The following is a 23810-nucleotide window of genomic DNA, read 5'->3' on the forward strand; positions in this document are numbered from 1 at the left end:
GAAAACCCTGAAATTAGTTTTAGAGGACCAAGGAGAGGGCTTTTCGACTCTCCATACGATTCCAACAGGACAGAGAGAGAGCATGAGAAGTATCAGACACATTTGTGATCAATCATATTTTATTATAAATCCAGACAAGATGTTGCACATTGAAAATCATGTTGTTGTTACACTGTTTAAATTCAATCAGGCAAAACAAGGAAAACGTTTTGGCATGAAAATCGCTATATAGAGTACGGCACTCTATAGAGTGTGAGAATTGCTATACAGCTGTTTTGCTAGACACAGTGCGCCCACTACCCACTCTGCTGATGGGGACTCATCCTTGTGATTTCCTATGTTTCTTGTGCTGGGAAGCCCGTCGTTCTACACTTGATTTCTGTGTTTCATTGACAATGGGGTTTGTGGTGACCTCGTGTCACCCCGGGTGTCACTCGGAGGGGTACGGCCTGGGGCCCTTCAGCAGTTCTGAGGACCTCACTGTTCCTCTGTACGGGACCGAGAGAACAGTGCCCCCTGCCGTCACCCTGTCCTGGGACCTGGCTGTGTCCCTGTCTCGGGCCGTCGGGCCCCCCATGAGCGATTCGATGGGGCTCATGGGGATCCCGCTTGGCCGGGCTGACTTCCCTGACATGAGCGATTCGTACGGGGTCAGAGTGTGCTCTCCGGCCCGCAGGCTGACTGGGACGGCCTGCTTCTCGGGGGCCGGCGCGCCGAACACGCCTGGCGGCTTTTCCAGCCTCCCTGACGGAACCGTCTCCCCCGACAGCGACGTCCCCTCCCACCTGAAGAGCACATGCCTTCCGCCTCCCAGCTCTGCCTCGCCTCTTGCCCCGGAGTCCGTCACCTCCCCGGGCGGCGCGCCCCCCTGCTTCTGCGATTCCGAGTCCTTGGATCCGGGTGTCTCCTCGGCCCTCCCCTGCTTCGCCTCCCCAGCGCCCCTCTGCTCCTCTCCCTGCTTCTGGTCCTGAAGGACAGTGGGAGAGCGAGACCGCCTGAGAACCCTCCCACCCCATCAGCAGGGTCCCGCAGTGCCGGGGGGGGGGCCCAAGCCTGCAGCACCGACCTCAAGCTCTGCTAACATAAAAGGGCAGCTCCGGTGCTGCCTTCTTCAAGAGGTACAGTGAGCAGCAGGTTTGTGAGAAAACAAGACTGTGGTAACGTGAGAGATTGTGTGTATGTGGAAAAAAAAACACAAGGACTTTATACCTGAAACTGCTCATCCTGCTGAAGCACTGGCTGTCGTTCTTACTCCTGCCCATTTCTACAGTGTGTACTTTCAGGAGCTCAAGACCCAGGTTTCAAATATCCTACTTGTTTGCAGCTTATTGATCTGATGATAAACCCCTGCGTTTTCATGAAAATGAAAGTGCTTTTACAGTGTGAGAATGAGCAGCCTGTTCCAGACACCCACAACCCTTTGTGTAACAGAAACATGTTATTTTTACATGCATCTATATGAAATACAAACTGATTTACTTTCTCTTTGTCTTCTCACATCTGCATAACATCAGGTATAAGAGACCTTTGTACAAACCTCATTGAGGCCACTCTGGCAGATAAAAAAGATGCCTTTTATCAGTATGATTATGATGGATTTACTCACCTTCTTGGTTTTCTTTTTCTTCTAAAAGACAGAGAGAGAGTGATATTAGAGACAGCAGCACATCTGTCTTGATGAGCACCAAAGATAGGGTGCTTTAAGGACGCATCAGAGAAAGCAGTCTCACTGGCTGCATTAGAGTTTGGTATGGCAGTTGATCAGCTTGTGACCATAGAAAACTACACTGGTACAGAACTCCCCACCACGCACTGCCTCAGAATGGCAAATAATAGAATCAAGGATCAAAAGCACCCTGCTCATGCACTTTTCTCTCTTCTTCCTTCTGGTAGAAGATTCAGGAGTATTAAAGCCCAGACCTCTAGGTTCAAAGAGAGCTGCTTTCCCACAGCCAAAAGACTCCTAAAATCCAAATGAATTTCGCACACGTCTGCTGTCTGAATGCCACTTAAGACCATAGCTGCTACCATGTTCCTGTCTCCAAAGAATGTGTGATGTCATTTATTAAATGGCAGAGGAATCCTACTCCGTTGGACCCCAGAGCAAGGCCCTTAACCCCAGCTGCTCCAGGGGTGCTGTATAAATGGCTGACCCTGCACTCTGACCCCAAGCTTCTCTCCCTGTCTGTGTGTCTCATGGAGAGCAAGCTGGGGTTGGCGAAAAGACGAATTCCTAATGCAAGAAATTGTATGTGGCCAATAAGGTGATCCGATCTGATCTGAAACAAGTAAGCAAGTAAGCATTTCATTGTACTCAGGTACACATGGCAATAAACTTGAAACTTGAAACGTGAGTGGACAGAGCAGGACAGTGTGGTCAGGCCACAGAGTTCCCTGAGTTTCACTCTAATTGAACTAATTATTCCCCTCCTCCAGATTTTTTAATTGTTTTCCTACATCTTGAAGAACCTAAAGGCGCTGCAGGAAATACATTCTTATGAAGACATCAGTCTTTGTTTTGGACGCAGAGCTCTACTGCACTGTCAAGTAACAAAGTGTTGATGCAGGAACATTCTTGTGACTGCGAACGTGTTGCCTGTGCCAGTGCAGGGGTGTACTGGCCAGCTGATGGTAGGGCAGGTCAGAGATTCTGAACAGGGAACAAATAACAGCAAAACACAAGAGCAGCGACATACCTTTTCATCGTCCTCGCTGTCTGAGGAAGAGGAGGAGCTGGATGAGGAGGAAGAGCTCGAGCTGGAGCACTGTGGGAGAGAGCAGGTTAGTGCCCTTTCTCTTCTGACAGCAGAAAAAACAGATCTCCTCAAGACTGACACTCTGAACACGAGAAGACCTTCGAAAGGTCACAAAAAACATCAAATATCTGCACCACCTGACAGCCACAAGAGAGGCTGTCATTGCAGTCAGTGATGCACCAAAACTCAGTACCATACCAGGTACCTGCATGGTCGCAAAGTCTATGTTTTGAGTGGATAAACTCAAAACATAGACTCTTGGTCAATTGGTTTCTGACTCTCATTACCTTCTTCTTCCTCTTCTTCTTCTTCTTCTTCTTCTAGAGACAGGGAGAGAGAGACATGAGAGACTGCAGGACACACAGACATTGAAAAAGGGTCCAGATATCTGTCAAGCCGAAAGGACGGCACCTTTTTATCACACTCGCTGTCCGAGGAAGACGAGGAGCTGGAGTCCTGGAAGAGAGGAAGGCAACAGGTTAGATTTTTATCGAACAGTTTGACCTCTCCATGTTTCCACACTTTAGCTGTCTTTCAACACTATAGGTGTTTTTTATTACCATCCAATATTTTCCATAATTATCATATACTTAATAAACAATTAAGGTAGTAAAAGGAAATATACACCCACACAAAACACCCTCTTACACCCCTCCACCTGCCAGAAAAACAGTTGACAGATCCACTAATACATCATCAGTTCATGGGAAAAATATAATCATATTTCTATATACGATTTCATATTCACATTTATAAGAATATACTATATTTTTGAATAATTAAACAATTTACATTAAGAAAATAGTCATTCAATTGAAAAATGATTACCTTTATTTTTCATTATTTCACATAATATTATTCCTTCTCGGTTTTTTCCCAATCTATCTTCAAAACGTTTATTCTGATTCCTTATTCAAAGTGATATCCATTCCATTTCATAAACTTCACTGACTGATTTGAGGTGCTTGTGGTTTAAGCCAGAACCACCTGCTGCACGTAAAGACATTCTCGGTCTCACTGCTGCAACGCTGTGCTTGCAGTGATCAGAAACGAACCAGGAGGAGGTGGGCCTGCGTCTGACAGGGGAATGACTGAGCTGTACTCTAACCTCCCCTTGAGCTGAGGTGGCCCGGGTTGTTAGACACTTAGATGCTTAAAACCACAGCAGCCCTTCACAGGGATCGCCGGTGCTCAGTGTCTTACTTGGTCCCATTTTGTGCTGTCATCCTGGGACATCATCACGAAGACTTCATCACGAAGACACGAGAGGAGCTGTGAGCTACCTTTTTAGAACCTGTGCTGTCGGAGTTCGAGGAGCTAGAAGTCTTTGAAAGGGAGGCACAGGATTAAGATCCTAATATTGGGAAAATCGCAAAAAGTCCACCCTGTCAAAAGCTGTTGAAAGTTCCCTGACGTCCTTTGCTTGCCATCTTGAGGGGTCATCCTGCTTTCTTGGTTTTTATCTGAATCATCCTTTCAATCTCTAGAGGAGAGCAGCAACAAGTGTCTCTTCACCCACTTCTTACCTTCTTCTTGCCTTTCTTCTTCTTGTCCTTCTTGTCCTTCTTCTTGTCCTTCTTCTTGTCCTTCTTGTCTTTCTTCTTCTTGTCCTCATCACCACTCAGGACGGCCGGGTCTCTCTGCTCTTGCGCCCCCCCTGCAGGAGGAAATGGGTAAAGCAGAGAGAGAGAGTGTGAGTACAGTAAACCCTTGAGGACAGCAGCTCAGAAGCTGTCCTCACAGATACTGTCGCTTCTGAGAAGCGTTTGTTGTGAAAACAGAAGATATGTTCCAAACCAGCAGAGGCTGTTCAGACCAACTAGCTTATTCAATATGTTGTTGCTGGTTTATGTGAGGATGTTAACCACCTTTTTTTTTTTTAAAGAAGATGAGCTTACTTCCTCTTTAAAATGTAGAGGTGCCTGTATTTTTTGGTTCAGGCGGAGTTTTCATTTGAGTGGCATTTGGAATATTAAAAATAGAATGGGGGTCAATGGAAAGTACAGGAATTCAGAGCACTGCAGCCTCAAGCTGGGGTTTCTCAGTTCTGTGAGGATAAATGGTTGCAATCGGGGGGAAAATTTGCTGTTCAGAATCGTTTTTAGGGGAGCAGCACATCATGCAAAACTTAATTGAAAAACTGTAAACATTTAAGGGTGACAGCTGCATGTGGTTTATCACTGTTGCTTCACAGCTCTCGGTCCTCAGTTTGATTCTGGACAGGAACACTCTGTGTGGAGTTTGCATGTTCTCTCAGAGACCCACAAGCTAGGTTAATCCTAAATTGTCCCCCTCCATTCTGGGAAAGGCTCTAGTTTCTTGCATACCACACCAAAATAAGTGGCTTTCTGCAGAAGCGCCTGCGTTACTCCGCGGCCACACACAGCCTGTACTCACCGCTCTCACAGACGGCACCCACACTTTCATCAGCAGCCCCCTTCTCGCCCTGGCCACCCTGGCAGACAGGAGAGGAGTGAGCGGAGGTGTCATCCAGCAGCACAGCTGACCAGCTGCTCTCCACGTGCACGTGAGATGTCTGTGAGAAGCTCATGCACGGGAGACACTGCCTCGCACCGAGTCCCAGCTGACTGCGCGTAACCGGCTTCGAAGTCGAACACTTTGTTTTGTCTTTTTTATTTTAACAGCGGCACAAACAGCAGAACCAGCCCATCGCCGACTCTGAGCTCAGAGGCGTCTGTCTCTCTACAGGGCTTATGGAAACCTGGAGGTAGTGTAATTGTCACTGACTCACCTTCTCCCCCTTCTCCTCCTCCTTCTTTTCCTCCTTCTTCTTCTCCTTCTTCTTCTTCTTTTTCTTCTTCTTCCCCTTCTAGCAGACAGAGAAAGGCATTAACATAGCAAGGTTCTGAAACAAGACGAGCCACAGGCCCGGTCCGCTCATGGGACATCCCGGTCACCTGCTCGCAGCATCACCCACTTGAGGCCGCGCTGGCGACCTGGTCAAATAAGAGCCGGGGACCCTCAATCAGGGCTCCCCGATCCTGGGCCCCCAGGGGCCCCATGCAGCTGCTGAATCTGTGCATCTAAAAAAGGGACCAACGGCTCTCGATCCCGAACCGTAAAGCACACAAGCAGAGCAGTGCGTACCTTCTTATCGCCCTCGCTGTCGGAGGAGGAGGAGGAGCTGGATGAAGAGGAGGAGGAGCTGGAGTCCTGTGGGAGGGGAGCAGGAGACAGCAGGTTAGTGCTTCAGCCTCAGACAGCCCAGACGCCCTGAAGCCTCCTGGGTCTGGCTGGTCCTGGCAGACACACAGCTGGGCTCCCCTGCCTCACGCCTGCCCTTGGCCTACACCTGCTCGTCTCCTCTGCCAGCTGCTGTCCCTGCTGCAGAACGTGGAGATTAGAGGACTCTTCGTCAACAACAGCTCACCTTCTTCTTCTTCTTCTTCTTCAACTTCTTCTTCCTCTTCTTCTTCTTCTTCTAAAGACAGGAACAGAGCAACATGAGGAACAGAAAGTGCTGTCGGCTGGGAGGAACGTCCAGCTCCTGTGTGTCTTAGCGAGAGGATACAGTTCTGACCAGGATCAATGGGGCAGGAAAGTTTAAAAGAGTTACTAAAACCCGTTAGAAATGAAAATTAAGTCTAAAATTCATCTTTCTTGCAAAGACTAAGAGTGTTTGGGGTTCGACAGGAAATAATGCTACTCTTTTACCATACTGTAATCGAGAGCATTATGAGATATGGTATAACAGTGGAGTTTGGTCATCTATCAGCTCAGTTGAGATCGCAAATTACCCGCCTCATCCAAACAGCCTTGAAGGCCATGGGAGTGAAACAGCACCCCTCCCTGCAGACAATCTTTGAAAAAGCCATAATCAAACAGGCAGGACAAATTATATCAGATCCTTCCCACATCCTCAACTCTGAATACCAACTTCTTTCAATGTGCCCAACGTTTTAGGGTTCCCAAATGTAAGTCAAACAGATACAAACATTCCTGTGTTCCACTATCCATTAAAGCTGTCAATGCAGATGGCAAGGATAAACACAATTTTTTATCTTTCAAATCCACTTGTGTGCAATATGTTTTGTAATGTGTTATAAATGTTATATTTGTTATGTGTTACACATGTGCAATAGAGTGATGTGCAATGTTTTTTCTGTTGTTGTTTTTTTGGGGGGGAGGGTGTGCATTATATTTAAATGTACAGAAGTGCTGTGTGTCCACAAAAAATGTCCCTCAGTGGACAATAAATCATATCTTATCTTAAAAAAGGAGGATCCACCACCCCTCAATTGTAAACCATAAAGCACACAAGAAGAGCAGAGCGTACCTTTTTATCGTCCTCGCTGTCGGAGGAGGAGGAGGAGCTGGATGAAGAGGAGGAGGAGCTGGAGTCCTGTGGGAGGGGAGCAGGAGACAGCAGGTTAGTGCTTCAGCCTCAGACAGCCCAGACGCCCTGAAGCCTCCTGGGTCTGGCTGGTCCTGGCAGACACACAGCTGGGCTCCCCTGCCTCACGCCTGCCCTTGGCCTACACCTGCTCGTCTCCTCTGCCAGCTGCTGTCCCTGCTGCAGAACGTGGAGATTAGAGGACTCTTCGTCAACAACAGCTCACCTTCTTCTTCTTCTTCTTCTTCAACTTCTTCTTCCTCTTCTTCTTCTTCTAAAGACAGGAACAGAGCAACATGAGGAACAGAAAGTGCTGTTGGCTGGGAGGAACGTCCAGCTCCTGTGTGTCTTAGCGAGAGGATACAGTTCTGACCAGGATCAATGGGGCAGGAAACTTTAAAGAGTTACTAAAACCCGTTAGAAATGAAAATTAAAAAAGGAGGACCCCTCAGTTTTAAACCGTAAAGCACACAAGAAGAGCACTGCATACCTTTTTATCGTCCTCGCTGTCGGAGGAAGAGGAGGAGCTGGAGTCCTGTGGGAGGGGAGCAGGAGACAGCAGTTATTCTCTTCAGAGTGTGTTCACAGCTCTGCAGGGTGCCAGCTCTCAATTCCACTGGCCAGGCTCAACCAGTGCCACAGCAGAACTGTCCGGCACCAGACCAACCCGGACCGTACCCAGAGCAGAGCTGTCTGGCACCAGACCAACCCGGACCGTACCCAGAGCAGAGCTGTCTAGCACCAGACCAACCCGGACCGTACCCAGAGCAGAGCTGTCTGGCACCAGACCAACCCCGGAGCACACTTGGATCACTTGCAATTACCTACTGCTTAAGTCTGCTCTCCCAGCGGGACTCTTATTTCTTTTATCTTTCTGTAGAATTTTAGCTGCCCAAAGCAAAACCATAAAGCCCATTCCCTCCTTTGCTTCCCATACTTCCCACTTTCATGCTGAGTTGTGAGCGATGTGCAAAATGAGAATTGTGCCCGGCTCTGAGGGCTGCTGTTCTGGACTGGGTCAGTGTCAGTGGACACCTGTCCGGCTCTCTGGCCAGCGTGTCCAGATATCGTGTCAGCTGTGGCCTGCGCTCAAGTGGCCTGTAGAGCACAGTGGAATGAGGTCCCTCCAGGACCAGCGCTGCTGCTGTCCAGGAACTAGGCCCCTTTCTGTTTTGTGTTCATATTCTAAAGAGTATTGACCTCCTTGGCACAATACAAAACGAGCTCAGCTACACGAACAAAAGAGACCCGAAGGTGAGTTGTGGTGCATGCTGGGTCAAGTAGTGCCGTAGTGACTGGTCAGTGAGTTATCCAGGAGTCCGCCTACCTTCTTCTTTTTCTTCTTCTTCTTCTTCTTTTTCTTCTTCTTCTGTTAAAGACAGGGAGAGAGAGACATGAGGGACTGCAGAACACACAGACTCCGAGCAGTGTCATTCACTGAGCGAAGAGACTCCCGTCCTTTTTTGCATTCACCTGAGACGTTCCCTTCAAATCTGCATTTGAAAGGTCTTTGGACATGTTTATAACGTGCATAAGCTTGGCTTAATCACAGGTTCGAGCTTGACTTCACCTCTGTGCTAGCTGCTTGTTTCTCTGCTGTTGTAGTAGACCGCAACACAGTCCTGGAAGGGTGTATGGGGGTGCCCAGCTGCTGTGTTAGTGATGGGATGTGGGGGTGCAGTGTTCTGAGATAAACAGCGCATTGGAATCTGAAGCTGCATCTAAAAAAAGGAGTAACTATGGAAAACACAGGCAGTGCTTTGTCTTACCTTTTTATCATCCTCGCTGTCCGAGGAAGAGGAGGAGCTGTCCGAGGAGGAGGAGGAGCTGGAGTCCTGCGGGGGAGACAGGCGAGAGCAGGTCAGAACACAGATACCCTGACAGAGAAAGAGTCCCGTTATGTGCCATCATACCTGGGGCATTTAGCCAATACACTCCAGTTCAGAAGGTTGACAGCACTACACCTCTCAGCTCATGTTGAAAGCTTGTTTTCCTCACGCCTGGGGGCTCATCTCTCACTATGGGATCTTTCTCATGTTCCAGCTGTACAGCATGGCTAGGGTGCAAAGGCACTGCGTCTTTGTAAACTGCACTGAGCTGAAGTCTGAAGTGCCACACGGCTCCAGTGCCCTGATAGACTCTGCTGCTCCGGACAGACTCAAGAATTCCCACTCAATACAACATCAGCACTAGCTCTTCTCACCTTCTTTTTCTGCTTCTTCTTCTTCTTTCTCTTCTGTTTCTTCTTCTCCTAGAGACAGGAAGAGAGGTGTGAGGAGGGCAGCACAGACAGAGCTTTGGACGCAGTGCTGAGGACAGGGCCCAGACAGCTGTGTTTCCCTAGTGGTCACCCCCACTACCACAGCGAAGGCTTTCCTCCATCTGGCAGGACTACGAGAACAACTTCATTCTAATTCTACTGTATCTAAGAAGACACTAGTGGAAGTGTTCGGGCTTTTTATACCCAACTGTAATAAAAAGCTAGCGAAGTGCTTTCTAAGTGACCTCTTAACACTGTTTAGATCACTACTAAATTCTAAAGTTCACCAATTGTTATTTCTTAAGCACTTCACTCAGCTGAGTAATATTGCTTTCAAGAAGGAGCTGGATACTGTAATGCACTGTTCATGTGCAGTCTTGGCTGCTGTCCTCGACTGTGCAGTGTCGTCTCTGTATCTGAGGGCAGGAGAGAGGCGCACTACCAGCACATGCATGGTGGCCTGCAGGCTCCACGAAGGGGGTGACTGATTGTCGATCTGGGGCTGTGCCCCTGCAGGAGAAGTCAAATCGCACCTTGTCATCATCCTCGCTGTCCGAGGAGGAGGAGGAGGAGGTGGAGGAGGATCCAGAGTCCTGCAGGAGAGAGCGTGTGAGAGCTCATCAGGCAGTGCTGACACACGGGGGAGCTACACAACTGGATTCACAACAAGTACAGACTCCCAGAGGCCTGAACGACAACAGGAGTGTTAGCCGCTGACTCTGCTTACCTTCTTCTTCTTCTTCTTCTTCTTCTTCTTCTCCTCCTTCTCCTCCAACTCATCGTCACTCAGATCTCCAGGGTCTCTCAGCTCTGAGGACACAGTTGGAAACAAGAACTGCTGGAGTCAGTGTGAATCACTCTCCAGGTGTGTATGTGTGTCTACATCACTCTCCAGGTGTGTATGTGTGTCTACATCATTCTCCAGGTGTGTATGTGTGTCTACATCACTCTCCAGGTGTGTATGTGAGTCTACATCACTCTCCAGGTGTGTATGTGTGTCTACATCACTCTCCAGGTGTGTATGTGTGTCTACATCACTCTCCAGGTGTGTATGTGTGTCTACATCACTCTCCAGGTGTGTATGTGTGCGTCTACATCACTCTCCAGGTGTGTATGTGTGTCTACATCACTCTCCAGGTGTGTATGTGTGTGTCTACATCACTCTCCAGGTGTGTATGTGTGTCTACATCACTCTCCAGATTTGTATGTGCGTCTACATCACTCTCCAGGTGTGTATGTGTGTCTACATCATTCTCCAGGTGTGTATGTGTGTCTACATCACTCTCCAGATTTGTATGTGTGTCTACATCATTCTCCAGGTGTGTATGTGTGTCTACATCATTCTCCAGGTGTGTATGTGTGTCTACATCACTCTCCAGATTTGTATGTGTGTCTACATCATTCTCCAGGTGTGTATGTGTGTCTACATCATTCTCCAGGTGTGTATGTGTGTCTTCATCACTCTTTAGGTGTGTCAGTGTGTGTGTGTGCATCACTCACAGGGTGAATTTAAGCATCACGCTCAATGTGAGTGTATGTGTGGGCTCATCAATATTGTTGTGTATATATACCCAAAGTGTGTGTATGTGCATTACCATCAGTGTGTATATGTGGACTCACATCCAATGCCAGCCAGTGACCATATCACCCTGCAACTCACAACTGGCAGCCCACTGAAGCTAAAACAGGTGTGAGCCTGGTCAGTACCTGGATGGGAGACCTCCTGGGAAAAACTAAGGTTGCTGCTGGAAGAGGTGTTAGTGGGGCCTGCAGGGGGCGCTCACCCTGCGGTCCATGTGGGTCCTAATGCCCCAGTATAGTGACGGGGACACTATACTGTAAACAGGCGCTGTCCTTCGGATGAGACGTAAAACCAAGTTCCTGACTCTCTGTTGTCATCCCAGGGCATCTCTCGAAAAGAGTAGGGGTGTAACCCCGGTGTCCTGGCCAAATTTCCCATTGGCCCTTACCAATCATGGCCTCCTAATAATCCCCATCTATGAATTGGCTTCATTACTCTGCTCTCCTCCCCACTGATAGCTGATGTGTGGTGAGCGTTCTGGCGCACTATGGCTGCCGTCGCATCATCCAAGTGGGGCTGCACATTGGTGGTGTTGGAGGGTATCCCCATTACCTGGAAAGCACTTTGAGTGGAGTGTTAAAGTGCTATATAAAGTGTAAGCAATTATTAATTATAATTATTAAATGCAAAGTGTGTGCATGCAGTTGTGTATAATTTACATTCCTTTAACTATTCAGTTGATCCTTGTTGCCCAAATTTGTGCATTACAATAAAAAGTGCGAAGTTAATTTATAGTGGATTCTTCTTACTGATGTCAATTGAACCCTTGTAAAATTTGCTGATAGACATTTCATTAAAGGCACAGCCTTAAAGGCACAGCCACAAGGAGAAGTCCAAATATAGGAGAAATAGCTATCTGTGGCTGCTTGCCTTGACTTAATGGGAGACACCTAATTCTACATCACATATAAAAAGAAGTAGTCATAGCTACTGTAAGTGCTATTCATACTGTATATTCCACAATAAAGAGACAGGAGTGGCTCACCTCCTCTTTCAGTGACACTGCCCTTATCTTTCTTTTTCTTCTTCTTTTTCTCCTTCTTCTTCTCCTTCTCTCCATCCTGGCAGACAGGGAGAGAGTAAGAGGCGATGGCACTGGGAAGGTCAGGGGACTGTGTTTCTCTAAGGAATATTGAACAGAAGCTCTGGCTGCCAAGGAATGGACTGCACACGACCTGGGCGCAGGAATGTGGCTTTTCAAGCTTGCAAGAGCACTGTTGAGGTGGGGGGGGGGGGGTGGAAAAACATGCTCAAGGTGTTTGTGCTTCTGGGAAAGACGTGTCAGGGAAAACTGCAGGCAGCCAAATACCTCTTCGTCATCCTCGCTGTCAGAGGAAGAGGAGGTGGATGCCTGTAAAAGAGCAAATGACAGCAGGTTAATATTCTTCACAGAATTCCCTATGTACGGCCACCGCCACTAGAAATCCGCTGCTGACGTCACCGAACGCCAGTATCTATTTGTGTCATATCATATCTGTGTATATTTGATAAAGGAGTTCCATTCCAGGAGCACCACCCCTACTGCTGAAGATAAAGTAAAAAATGTCGGTATCAGAAATGACGTTCTCAGTTCTATTTTACAAAGTAGTCCCGCAGGCTGTTGGAGCTGTGATTTTACTTTCTGGGTGGGGTCTTTGGTGTGATAGAAGGGATATCCACCACATGTCTCTAGGTCCCTTGTAAGGGTGTCTCTCAGAACTGCAGCTCATGCCCTGACATTTGGTAAAAATTTGGTAAAACTACTATATATAGAAGTCTGTTTTAGATGCATCATCCTATCAGATTACAATAAGCAATGAAATGGTCCGTATCCTAATGTACAGTGACACAACACCAAGCACAAAGAGGAACAGGCACAAACACACTAGAATTTGACTTTGAGCACCTTGCAGGACCTGTGACAGCCATGAAGAAGGCTGATACACTATAGGTACGGATATATTGCAAAGGACCTGGTTGTTCACGCTGCATTTGGAGACTGGCGTGCTGATTTGGCAGAGCGCCATAGGTTTTCATCAGCAGCTGTTCCCACCCCACCAGCTCACCTGATGCTCTTTGGAGGGATCCCGATCCTGATCCGCGTGGGGGGTCAGGCTCGCTGGTGCAGCCCTCCACGTCTCTCCCCTCCATCCCTCCTCCCAGAGCTCCTGCCTTGTCTTCACCTCCATTCTCTCCACTGCTGGGACAGCGCACAGGGACTATCAGCCTAGAGACACTCCCCTTGGGTACACTCCAGGGTACAGGGTACAGTATTCCTGCAGGATTTTTTACAGACGTCATTTCTGAGAGGCCTCGCGCCTCGAACAGAAAGCCTCCGGGTGGGACTGAACGTTTCTCCCGCGGGTGTTTCTGGGAGCGCTCCTCCTCACCCCGTCTATGGCTAATGTCCAGGGTTAGTGCAAACAGGGCGACGGAGATATGATTGAAAAATCTCTTTTTAAAAGTTTGAGTTACGCTAATGCGGCATCTGAGCCGTCATTCACCAAGATGTACACGCGGGGCGGGTGATGTTGGATAAGTGTGATTAACGCGGAAAAGAGGTCCTGTCACCGGGTGTGGGTTTTGAGCCGGAGTGCCTGATACTACAGACCTTCACGCACACGGTGTTATTAACGTGTGGGTGTGAACGATAACCAGCGGTTAACGCCTGTAGAGATTTTTTTCGAGTTTTTTTCAGATTATCTTTTTAATCTTCTCATAGATCTAAAATGACAGACAATAATAATTATAATGATCAACTACTTGCTGAAAAGGACCTGGTTACATGCACGAATATAAACATAGATAACGTGATTATCACATCGTTCAGGTCACTTTTTCGGCCACTGAAAAGATCTTGCTTCGCCGTGGCTAAAACGCGCTAGAACACGAAAACAGCGCCGGCTTACCTCTTACCCAGTGCGTGGACAAGAAGAACTTAGTTTCTCAGCATGGTCGTGACAGAGGTACTTCAAATAAATCTGACTGCTCCCAGTACTGTTCTGCGCCTAGCGAGCGCATACAGGAAGAGGCAACTGCAGTACTGCTGACCCCAAAGCCCTACAGCGGGTGGTGAAAACTGCCCAGTCCATCACTGGGGCTCCTCTCCCATCTATACAGGACATTTATGACAGACGGTGCTTGAGGAAAGCTCTAAGCATCATCAAAGACCCCATACACCCCAGCTACAGACTGTATGACCCTCTGCCATCTGGAAAACGGTACCGGAGCATTCGGGCCCGGACTACCAGACTCAGAGACAGTTTTTACCCCCGCACTATCAAACTATTAAACTCCCAGCCTCTCTCACTCTCACCTCACCTCTCACCTATGATCTGAACCTCACAGTGCCTTCTTTCTTACCAAAAACTCACACATTGAAATCTACCTCTACCTTACATGTCAAAAAGCTCACTCCCCATAATTTCTATCCTTTTATTTCATTCTGTTGATGCATGTTTTTGCACATCTGATGTTGTTTTTGCACATTGCCTGTTACCTTTTTGTTGTTTTGCACATTGCCTGTTGTTGTTTTGCACATTGCCTGTTGTTTTTGCACACTGCCTGTTGTCTCTGTCTTTCTTTTATTATACAATTGTATTGTTGTTGTTGTTGTTGTTGTTGTTGTTGTTGTTGTTTTTTTTTTTTGTACTACGTATCGTCTGAGAGGTAGCTTAATAGCATTTCGTTATACCATATACCTGTATATGAGTTTAATGACAATAAATTGTAAATTGTTCCATGCAGAAAAGAGAAGCCTTCTTCACCTGAAGAAGGCTCCACAGCCGAAACGTTGTGTTGCTTTTCTTTTCAGCATGGAATAAACCTCTGCCTGTTCCTTTGCATGACAGTATGGGAGCCCTTGTCCAGTTTGTTGGACACTCTTATGAGATTTAGAGAATAAAAATGCCCAAACCAACCTTTCGGTCTGCTGGAATCCATTCTGCCGGAGAAGAGCCCTGTCCGGCTGGATCCTCGTGTCGGTAACAGATTCACCTGTTCTGTGCGCTGCAGGTCCGACCAGTTCTGCAAGGTTCAGTATTTATACACAGAAGGAGGTGTGCAGAGTGGGCGTCTAAACCTGTTTTACAGTCAAGAATGCAGTTGGGCGTGAAGAAGAACAATTTAAATACACCTCTGCAAACCCAGCCATTCGTTTTCGTCAGTTAACCTACCAGCAAATGTTTTGGACTGTGGCGGCGAAACCCAGGAAAACACGAGGAGAACATACAAAGTCCACGCAGACAGCTCCCCTGGTCCAGAATTGAACCCAGGGCCCCTGTGCTGTGAAGGCCACCCTGCCCCCCAACACTTCTGTAAATAAATGATCAGTTCCATAACACTGGCTGGATAAGCTTTAGGGACGTTCAGTCTGTACTTTTCCATTTCAGTCTCTGCATAGCTGTTTCATATCAGACAGAGTTAGGTCAGCTGAGTGCCAGCCTCTTTCTTCCTCGCTTGTTTTCCTGCTGGGTTTAAGATCCTTGAATTCCTTTTTGAACCCCACATTCAGTCTCTATTATAAATACAGTTTGTGTAGCATAGAAGATACTTCACCAGTCAACTCTCTGTATAAACTTTCCTAATAATTTAGATGACATCCTTTATATCTTCAGTTTTATTTAAAAGCCTTTCACAAAACAAAAACATTTATTTTCAGTCATGAAATGCTTCCTAGTTGCAGTGGATCAGGGGTGCGACCTTTATAAACCACTTGCATTAACAGATGGGATAGGTCTATATTAGGATGACGCCAGTATCAGATCACGTTCACTGGAAATTTAAATTAGATAATTCTGATTCTCCAGGTTTTAAATCCATTTCACATCTCTTACTGGAACAGTTTCCAGGATATTTTCACACCCTGCAACAGGGACTTTAGTATTAGACTGTTTTTGTTACTCGTCCTGTTCAACAGTTTATAAATCAGATAATGCCGAATTATAATCTATCCTTCTACTCCTAATCTTCCATCTCTCTCATCTGACTCTGGTCTCCTGTCTGTCCCCCAAACTTGAGACTTTGAGACCCCAACTTTTGAGAATGTGCTTTTAAACTGTATACAAGCGTGGGTGTATAAATGAAGTTAGTTATTATTAGTGAAGTTCTAAAACAATTTAAATGAATAAATTGGGTAATATATAATTTTGGACCCTAAAGGACGAGACTCCTTATTAATTCAAATTAAGATATTTTTTGAATAGTCCGATGACATACAGGTGTTCCTAAACTTTTTTTTTTTAAAAAAAGATTATTCAGGGTGATCCGTACAACTACCTGAAACGAGGGGTCTCTCCAATACCGTTTTTTTTTCTAGTTTTTCAGTAGGCGTGTAGTTACAGTCACTCGCTTCCTGTTGACGGAGCGAGAGGGATTTCTGGACGACTGTTAAATACAGGGGTTTCTGTTTGATGTTTCTTGCTAGTTTGTATTTGTCCTATTTTTTTGTCTTATTCATTTGTGCGCAGACTATTTTTATTTTACTTAATCTCCCAGATTTATACCCGATGAATTACCAGACGAAAGCGCCTTTGTTTTCGAGAAGGCCCCGGGACATCCACGGGCTGAAGTAGAGCCCAATTCCCGACAGCAAGGCGCGGGAGAGGCGGCGGTAAGACTCGGGTGAGTCGGGTGCCCGTTTTTCTGATAAAACGTGCAGGTTTTGTTAGGGATTTAAACGAAATAAATGTAAATCGCAAGTGTAAAAATGATAAGAGGATAATGTATATATATTTAAAGTGGAGCGAAGGGGTGATTTTTGGCCCTTGAGTGTATGGGTACGAAGCTTGAAGTAAATCGGATTATTAGTAATTGTAGTGTTGTCATGGTACAGTTGCAACGTAGGTGCTTTTCAACGTTGCGTAGGAGAAAATGCACTGTGGTGGATGATATTATTGTGCTTATATTTGAAACGCCACAGTGCCGTAATAAGATACGTTATAACGAACTTTCGAGTATTTGTGAAGGAAAGTGCCCCTTTGTGCAGTTTAATTTTCTATGGAGCAGATAGTTTCCTTAATGGGTAGCCTACATTCTAACGCGTGAAGTTTAAACTCCTCTGCAGAGATGTCTAACCTTAGCACCCCCCATCAATGCTCCAGTCCAGTACGTCACTATTCACTAGTTGAGAAAAGCGATTTCCCTGTGATCGGTTTAGCAGGTCATTTAAGTACTTAAGTGGTCATTTTGGGGAGCGGGATCTGAGTGATATTAAGCCGCCATGGTCTGGATCTCGGTTAAGTAAGCAAATTAGGTGCTTAATTTCTCAAACTAAGTTGCTACAGGGGCCCCAGCCCCAGTCTGTATACTTATGGACAGCCTTTGCATGGGTGGTTTGAAATTTGATATCCGAGAGGAAGATTGAAAAATCTTCCTAGAGGAGCCATAACTGAGTCATGTTTTTCTGGACTGAGTTCCTTTTATTTGGAAAAGGCTGAAAATAAACCGACACAGAGACAGACAGACTGATCTCCAGTAGCAGTGAGATGGAATGTGTTGTGTACATTGGTATGTGACGGGGGGGACCATTTTGAGTTACCTGTGCCAATGAGGGTTGAAAAGAGTTTAAAGGATACAGGATGAAGAGGGGCTCTAGAAGCAGAATGTCAATCCCCATTCTTAATGAAGAGCCCCCCTGTGAAGGACATGCCATATGTCTGCTGCCTTCATGGAAGAGTGGTGAAGATGCTATTTAAAACCCATAACCGTATGCTGGGGTGTAAGCTCAGGTGTGCCCACCCACTCTCTCCTTCTCTTCATTTCAAGGGCGCACAGAGCACGAGCTCCCCTCACCCCTGGTGCCAGCATGGTGTGCGAACTCTTCCTGTTATCGTCCGTCTGGTTCCTCTTCGTGATCTTCTGGATGGAGACCATCAGCGTCTGGCTGTTCCTCTGCAATTTTTACCAGGATAGGGCCTTCTATCACGTGGGTGTGGGGTGAGTGGGCAGGGCTTTGCGTTAATGATCCACCGCTGTCCAAAACGAGAGCTCCTGGTGGTTTCAGAAGCTCTTCGTTCTGTCTTCAGACTTGCACGTTCAGTATTTGTTTCTACAAAATCTAGAAAGATCCCTTTCTCAATGCGATTCAAAGCAGTATGAGTTTTTGGCAGTAATATAAAAAATGTAATTGATACTTCAGTCTGAGACATTCCTGTAGTTCTCAGGCTATGAAAGTTATCTAAAAATCATTAAAGGGCTGGAGTTTTCTTGTGCTGTTTTGATCACAGCAGAATGTGTACCAATGTCAGAAGCTCGCTGTGAGACATATAGGCTTGCCTACTGCTCCAGCTTCATAAGTGATGTGGCCTTAATCTTTTGTGCATAGCACACAGCCACAGGGCTTGTGAGGTGTGTTTGTCGGGTTGGTTGTGTAGTCCTAATGTCTGTCTCTGTGCTCTTCCTGCAGGGTGTTTGCAGATGACCCCGGGCACATGCTGTATGTGCTGGGCAGGTGAGGGAGTGTCTTGGGCACCGTGCCTTCCGCTGGTCGTGAAGTTGAACAACGGGGTGATCAGCACAGGATCTGTCCTGGTGAATTCAGACTGCAGACTTGTTATGCAGGGGAGATAACAAACTTTTGTGTTTTTTTTTAAGACAAAACTAAGAATAAACAGCAAAATATGAACCAGAGGGCACAAGTGGAAACTGTCCAAGTGCATTTTAAAACTAAGACTAGGAGGCACTTCTGTACACAGAGATTTGTGGGGGTATGCAGCTACCAACCCAACTGGTTGAAGCCGATACCCTGGCAGCTGAATGAGACCCTGGGATCGATTAGCTACTGACTACCAAACGGGTTAGATGGGCTGAATGGCCTCTCATTTGTAAACTTTGTGCTCTTAAGAGCCGAATGGGTTGCCAACAAGAACACAGCAGAACAATAATAATAACAAGGATGAGGCCTCAGTTCCAGCTGTGTACTGGTTTGTGGGAGATTAGCCCTCCCTTGCATCTCTTGTGGTGTGACGCAGGTAACAAGATGAGAACGCCCTTTTCTGTTTGTGCCCTGCTTCAGGAGCCCCGATTTCCATCTGTTTTCTGTTTCCTACTAGGGTGGAGGGATCGGGACAAACGCCAACATGAAGAGAAGGAGAGAAAGGAGGACGAGGGAGCGCGCGTCTGCTTTGTACATAAACCGAACCCCTCCTGCTGCCTGCATCACACCGCCCAGCCTGCCCCGTCACTGGGGGCTTCACCCTTGTCGAAGGAGTTGGGAGATGCTGTTATAGAGGGGCGAATTTGATGGAAATTGTCAACTAGTTGGGGATGTTGTGTGAGCCATAGCATCAGCAGTATCCATGTCTGGCCATCTCTCTCTCTGTTCCACCACTGGTCTTGCAGGTGTTGTTCCAGCTGTTCGGTTTTGCCCTTTGGTGGGGAGGGGTGGGTGCCCTTAACAACCCTTCTTGTCTTTTGTGTTTGGATGAGATGCATGCAAGATCGATTCATCTCTGGTTTGGCAAGCTGTTGGCTCCACCGGTACTTCTTAGGCACGTTACTGACTTTTTTAATGAACTTGATTGAAAAATATGAAATGAACTTGTGCCTCAGTAGGACAATGTGGTGAAGAACCTGCAGCCTGTTTCATCCTAAATGAATTGTTCTGCTTGCCGAGAGTCTGGTTTTCCTGACATTTATAGTTAATGCACATCTTGCATCTCTCCTACAAATGTTTTCAGTCAAAACTTTCCTGCCACAATCCTTTAAACACGTGGGAGAATTTGTTTATGCCTTGAAAGCTTTCCCGTGTTGTTTGGCAGTAGATGAAGATAAACCGAACAGTGCAAAAAAATATATATACTTTAAGTTTTCTTAGAATCTAGTCTTTATTCTCCATGTCAAAGGGTTTAGACTGATGCTCCAACATTGATTTGAGTTATGAGACCAGAACAGTGTTGTTACTGAGCCTGTTTTCATAAGGCTCCCTGACCCGAGGAAGTGGGGCTTCATTCATTAATAGGCATCTCTTAAAGGGTCTTCTTTCTCCCTGTGTTTTTATGTGGGATCTGTGCTTTTTGACTAAAAATCGAAATGGCCAAGCTCCTGACCTTATCCATATTGTAAAACTGATGTATTTGGAAGAGGAGCATTTTGGACAATTTACAGTTACGGTTTTCCCATAAACATTTTAGATGAGAAATTTAAGACCCAGATTGGTATCCTTAAGATGGTGAGACGTATGTACCAGGGGTCTCCAACTCTGGGCTTGGAAAGCCCTGGCTCACAGATTTTATATGGAACCTCTAAGGTGTCTATTTCTGATGATTTGGGACACTTTTAACTGTGATCATTAAAAGGATGCTTTGTTAGATTACCTAATTTGGAGGTAGTTTTGGGACAATTTGCAACACCCTGTGAAATTAGAGTTCAAAAACTGGTGGCCTATAATGTTTGATTGGGGATCCAGACCAAGAGCTGGAAACATGCTATACAGTGTGTCTCTCCATAAACATCTGTCTTCTCTGTGATGCCTTCCTCATGTCTTTTTGCTTTGAACTGCTTTGTATCACTATTAAATTGTTTAACTGCATAACTTGCTCTCCGTCAAGTCAGAAGGTGGAGTACCAAAGTTAAAGCGCTCTAGTTAGGAGGATTGACATATTCCAGTTGTTTTCTGATTTTTTTTTTCTTTATACTCGAGCAACATTTTGACTCATTCGCGGTGACTGACGGCTTGTGTGCAGGCGCTGACACGTCCACCCCAGTCCTTGGGTAAGCAGCAGCAGCCTCTGAGACGCACGCGGAGCTCTGACGGAGAAGCTGTGCTGGTTGCTTTGCAGAGAGTGGACCTCCTCGATCTTGGCAGGGGTGCACATTGAGCCTGGAAGTGGGTTTTTCCTTTTTGAAGTGTGGATGAAGTACGGGTGAACGTGCTCTTTTACAGTGAATTTGAAGTAGGTGTTTAGAATTTTGGAATGCCATTTTTTATTGTTCCCGTCACATCTATGTTTCCATCTCATTGAAGATAAAAAGACTTGGCGGTTGTGAATAAAGGTGGAGGGATTTTTGTCATGGTTGGTGCTGCTGTATGTGAGGTGGTCAGGCAGGGTCTTGCTGTGGCAACACATACGGCGTCAGGTTTTGCTTCCTTCTGGGATTGCTGGACAGATTCCAGTGTGTCTCTGCAGGTTTTCACCTCTGCTTGTAATAACCCAGCCGAGCTGGTCGTTGGCAAAACTGGACCAGTTGAACGCTTTTCAAAGGTTTTGCAGCAGTTGATGATTTAAAGAGACCTAGAAAACCATTGGATGCTAGCTGTCACGGACTGGAGTTGTGCTCCAAAGGAATAGAACAGGGTAGTCTGCTCCTGGACCCGGCTACTGTCATACCCATGTTTTCAATCTAGTTTTCAGTCTTCTGCTGGCTACTGGCTCATTTGGTCCAATTCCCCAGCATCTCTCTGCTTTTCAGGTGCTGCTAGTGTGAACAAAATCTGCAGATAGAGCGCCCCCTATAGGACCAAGGCTGGCCAGGCCTGCCCTAGTGCAACCAAATGAGATGTCCTACTTGGCCACCAGGTGGAGACAAGGCAGTAGACTGGAGAACTCAATGGCGTGCTTGAAAAGTAATCTGTTTCAAGGGCTTTGTGATAAAGTGCTATATGAATGCAAGGAATTATAAGGTTGTTTGCTCTAAATTGTTTTGAGGCTTTAAACTTGATGAGCTGTATAGTTACAGTTCATTTCGCTAAAATGCGTGGGACTGTGTAGTTATAAATATTTTTTTAGTACGGACAGATTCCTGAAGGTATCATGTAAAATAAAGACTGCAGAATTAAATTTTAAATGCAACTTGGGTATAATCAAAAAAATAAGACCAAGTTGAAGTATTACATTACCTTGCCAATTTTAACTAGTACTTTTGCAAGTTCATGATCGAACACTAGAGGGCAGAGCAGATCTCAAGACCTGGGTTAGGGACAGTCACTGGTGCTTATTTTATGTTCTTGGGTAACTGAATGTTTTGTTACTTAATCCGTTTCAATTCCACTTTTAAATGTTATGGATGATTTAATGAAACGACAGAGGTTGCAAAACAACCCATGTGCCCTGTAATCTTATTTTTGACTGTTCTGTATTTACTATTGTTTCAACTGGTGAGCATTTTACCCTCTTCAAAAATAAAGTATAGTTGTACTGTAAAATGAATTGATTGTGTACAACATCAATATGAATTATTAATATTGCAGGGTGTCAGGGTGCTGAACTGGAATAGCAGGCTTTTGGACTGTAGACCAATTTGTTACTGAATACTCCAAGGAATTATTCAAATTCAATTGAAATGCTTTATTTTGTATAGTACAATTTTTCCTGTTGGTGACCTAACAATTCTTTTTAATAATTTGGCTAAATCTTTAAAAGCAAATACTGCATTAAGTGGACTATTGGTAGTACAGTATTTTGCCCTGTATGATTTAAGTATTTTAACTGTTATAGTTCAGGTGGGCAGGTGCGTCGGAACGCGTAGTCCGCAGAGGAACAAGGAATAGGTTTATTCCGTGCTGAAAAGAGAAGGAAGAAAACGCAATGTTTCAGCTGTGGAGCCTTCTCACACACCTGAAAAAGGCTCCACAGCTGAAACGTTGTTTTCTTCCTTCTCTTTTCGGCATGGAATAAGCCTATTACTTGTTCCTTCGTAAATGTTATTCTTATGAAGTGGAAATATCTTAATTCCACATAGAGGAAAGGCTTAGGCTTAACAGTTAAGCAGAGCTCAGTATAGACAAATGTTGAACTGTTGTAATTGTGTATCTTTTATCAAGAGAACAACTCCAGTGGCTTTGCTCAAATTCCCAAATGTATGATTTTAATTTTAATTTCTTAGAATGATTACTGTACCTGCTTTTGTGAGGTGAAGAATAGCAAGCCAATCTGTTTTAACATTGTTCGTATTTCTGTGTGCAGGTTTGCTGTGGTAGAGCATGTTTTTTTTTTTTTGTTGTAAAGGCTGCTGCTTGATCTGAGAGTACTCTCTCAGGCATGGTTGCTCACAAGCTGTGTGAGGGATCTTATCAGCTCAGAGAGCAAGACTAGACATTTGGAGCACAGAAAGCACTATGAATTTAAAATGTTTTTTTTTTTTTTTTTTTTTTTACTTCTCCTGCACACTGACCTATGGATCCCATCCTCAACACCTGAAGCTTCTGGTAGGAACAAACAGCAGGTTTTCTAGGCTGCCAATTAACGGGTATTTCCAGGTTGTCTGACTGTGTAAGACGGGACAGTCAGACTCTCATTAAGGCTAAAGTGCTACAGCACAGACTGTAACATGAACTAAATACCACCACCCTAAAACTGAGATATTTTATCCGTTTGTTTAAAAAAAGATATTCATCGTTTAACAAGCCCAGCCAAGTAAAAAAAAACCTTCGCTTTATGAAGTTTAAAAAGCCCAGCCAAGTGCAAAACGAAACCTTCTTTTGGTTTGCATGTGTTAGTCTGCTGAATACCACAACCCCACTTGTACACACAGATATATACACCATGCAGGACTGCTGAGATATGATGCAAAGTCAGCAGTTTGTACTGTAACCTCTGTGAAAGAGTTGTGATTCCAGGCATACCGATGTCTGCACTGGCAGTTTGGTCAGTCTCCAGTCACGTTCATCCAAGGACTCAGGAAAGACGCAGACCCAGACCGCACTGAAATAGATCAGCCATATGAAAAGAAAAAGGGGAGCAAGTGCTTTCGGGGCGTGGGCCTAGCCCACATGCTCGGACCCAAGGGAGTGCTGGAAGCCATCTGTTGCTCGGAGAATGAGCCTGCTCTCGAGTTGAAGTGGGAGAAGAGAAATGGAGACAGTGAGAGGCTGGGGGTTAAGGTAGCAGGAGTGTGGCAGGGAGATACGATGAAGGTGAGGGGTATTATCCTGAAGGGACA

General features: G+C 45.8%; 1 protein-coding gene and 1 long non-coding RNA gene across 51 annotated transcripts; one reads left to right on the top strand and one right to left on the bottom strand.

Moving 5' to 3' along the window:
* Positions 1–101: 101 nt before the first annotated feature.
* Positions 102–15072, bottom strand: LOC148672094 (uncharacterized). 50 transcript variants are annotated; one of them, XM_088627469.1, is made up of 22 exons: positions 14852–15072; positions 12998–13131; positions 12262–12303; positions 11938–12013; positions 10089–10180; positions 9904–9963; positions 9314–9361; positions 8880–8987; positions 8438–8479; positions 7601–7645; positions 7337–7384; positions 7054–7119; positions 6148–6198; positions 5865–5930; positions 5509–5586; positions 5154–5211; positions 4283–4413; positions 3168–3212; positions 3044–3076; positions 2697–2765; positions 1607–1627; positions 102–961 (listed from the first exon to the last, which is right to left on the bottom strand). In XM_088627469.1, exons 1-22 carry the CDS (start codon positions 14871–14873, stop codon positions 431–433), a joined length of 1866 nt encoding a protein of 621 aa, XP_088483595.1. In that variant the 5' UTR covers positions 14874–15072; the 3' UTR covers positions 102–430. The 50 variants fall into 50 exon arrangements, with proteins under 50 accessions (XP_088483595.1, XP_088483587.1, XP_088483609.1 ...); XM_088627461.1 differs by having other exon boundaries at positions 102–967; positions 12998–13128; positions 14852–15071; XM_088627483.1 differs by having other exon boundaries at positions 102–967; positions 10101–10180; positions 11959–12013; positions 14852–15071.
* A 1180-nt stretch (positions 15073–16252) lies between these two features.
* On the top strand, positions 16253–22074 carry LOC148672095 (uncharacterized). The gene is made up of 4 exons (XR_015935654.1): positions 16253–16553; positions 17697–17867; positions 18337–18381; positions 18983–22074. It is a non-coding gene; the product is annotated as an uncharacterized LOC148672095 (long non-coding RNA).
* Positions 22075–23810: the final 1736 nt, after the last annotated feature.

This window comes from Lepisosteus platostomus, chromosome 4 (assembly GCF_059453375.1).
Source record: "Lepisosteus platostomus isolate fLepPlt1 chromosome 4, fLepPlt1.hap1, whole genome shotgun sequence".
Classification (NCBI taxonomy): Eukaryota; Metazoa; Chordata; class Actinopteri; order Semionotiformes; family Lepisosteidae; genus Lepisosteus; species Lepisosteus platostomus.

Bases quoted from the DNA above. Each gene is read 5' to 3' on its own strand.
- LOC148672094 (XM_088627456.1), bottom strand. From the start codon at position 14,873: ATGGATTCCAGCAGACCGAAAG. The intron at 7,385-7,600 runs GTATGCAGTGCT...TCCTGTCTTTAG, and splicing joins ACAGCGAGGACGATAAAAAG to AAGAAGAAGAAGAGGAAGAA. The intron at 5,587-5,864 runs GTACGCACTGCT...TCTGTCTGCTAG, and splicing joins ACAGCGAGGGCGATAAGAAG to AAGGGGAAGAAGAAGAAAAA.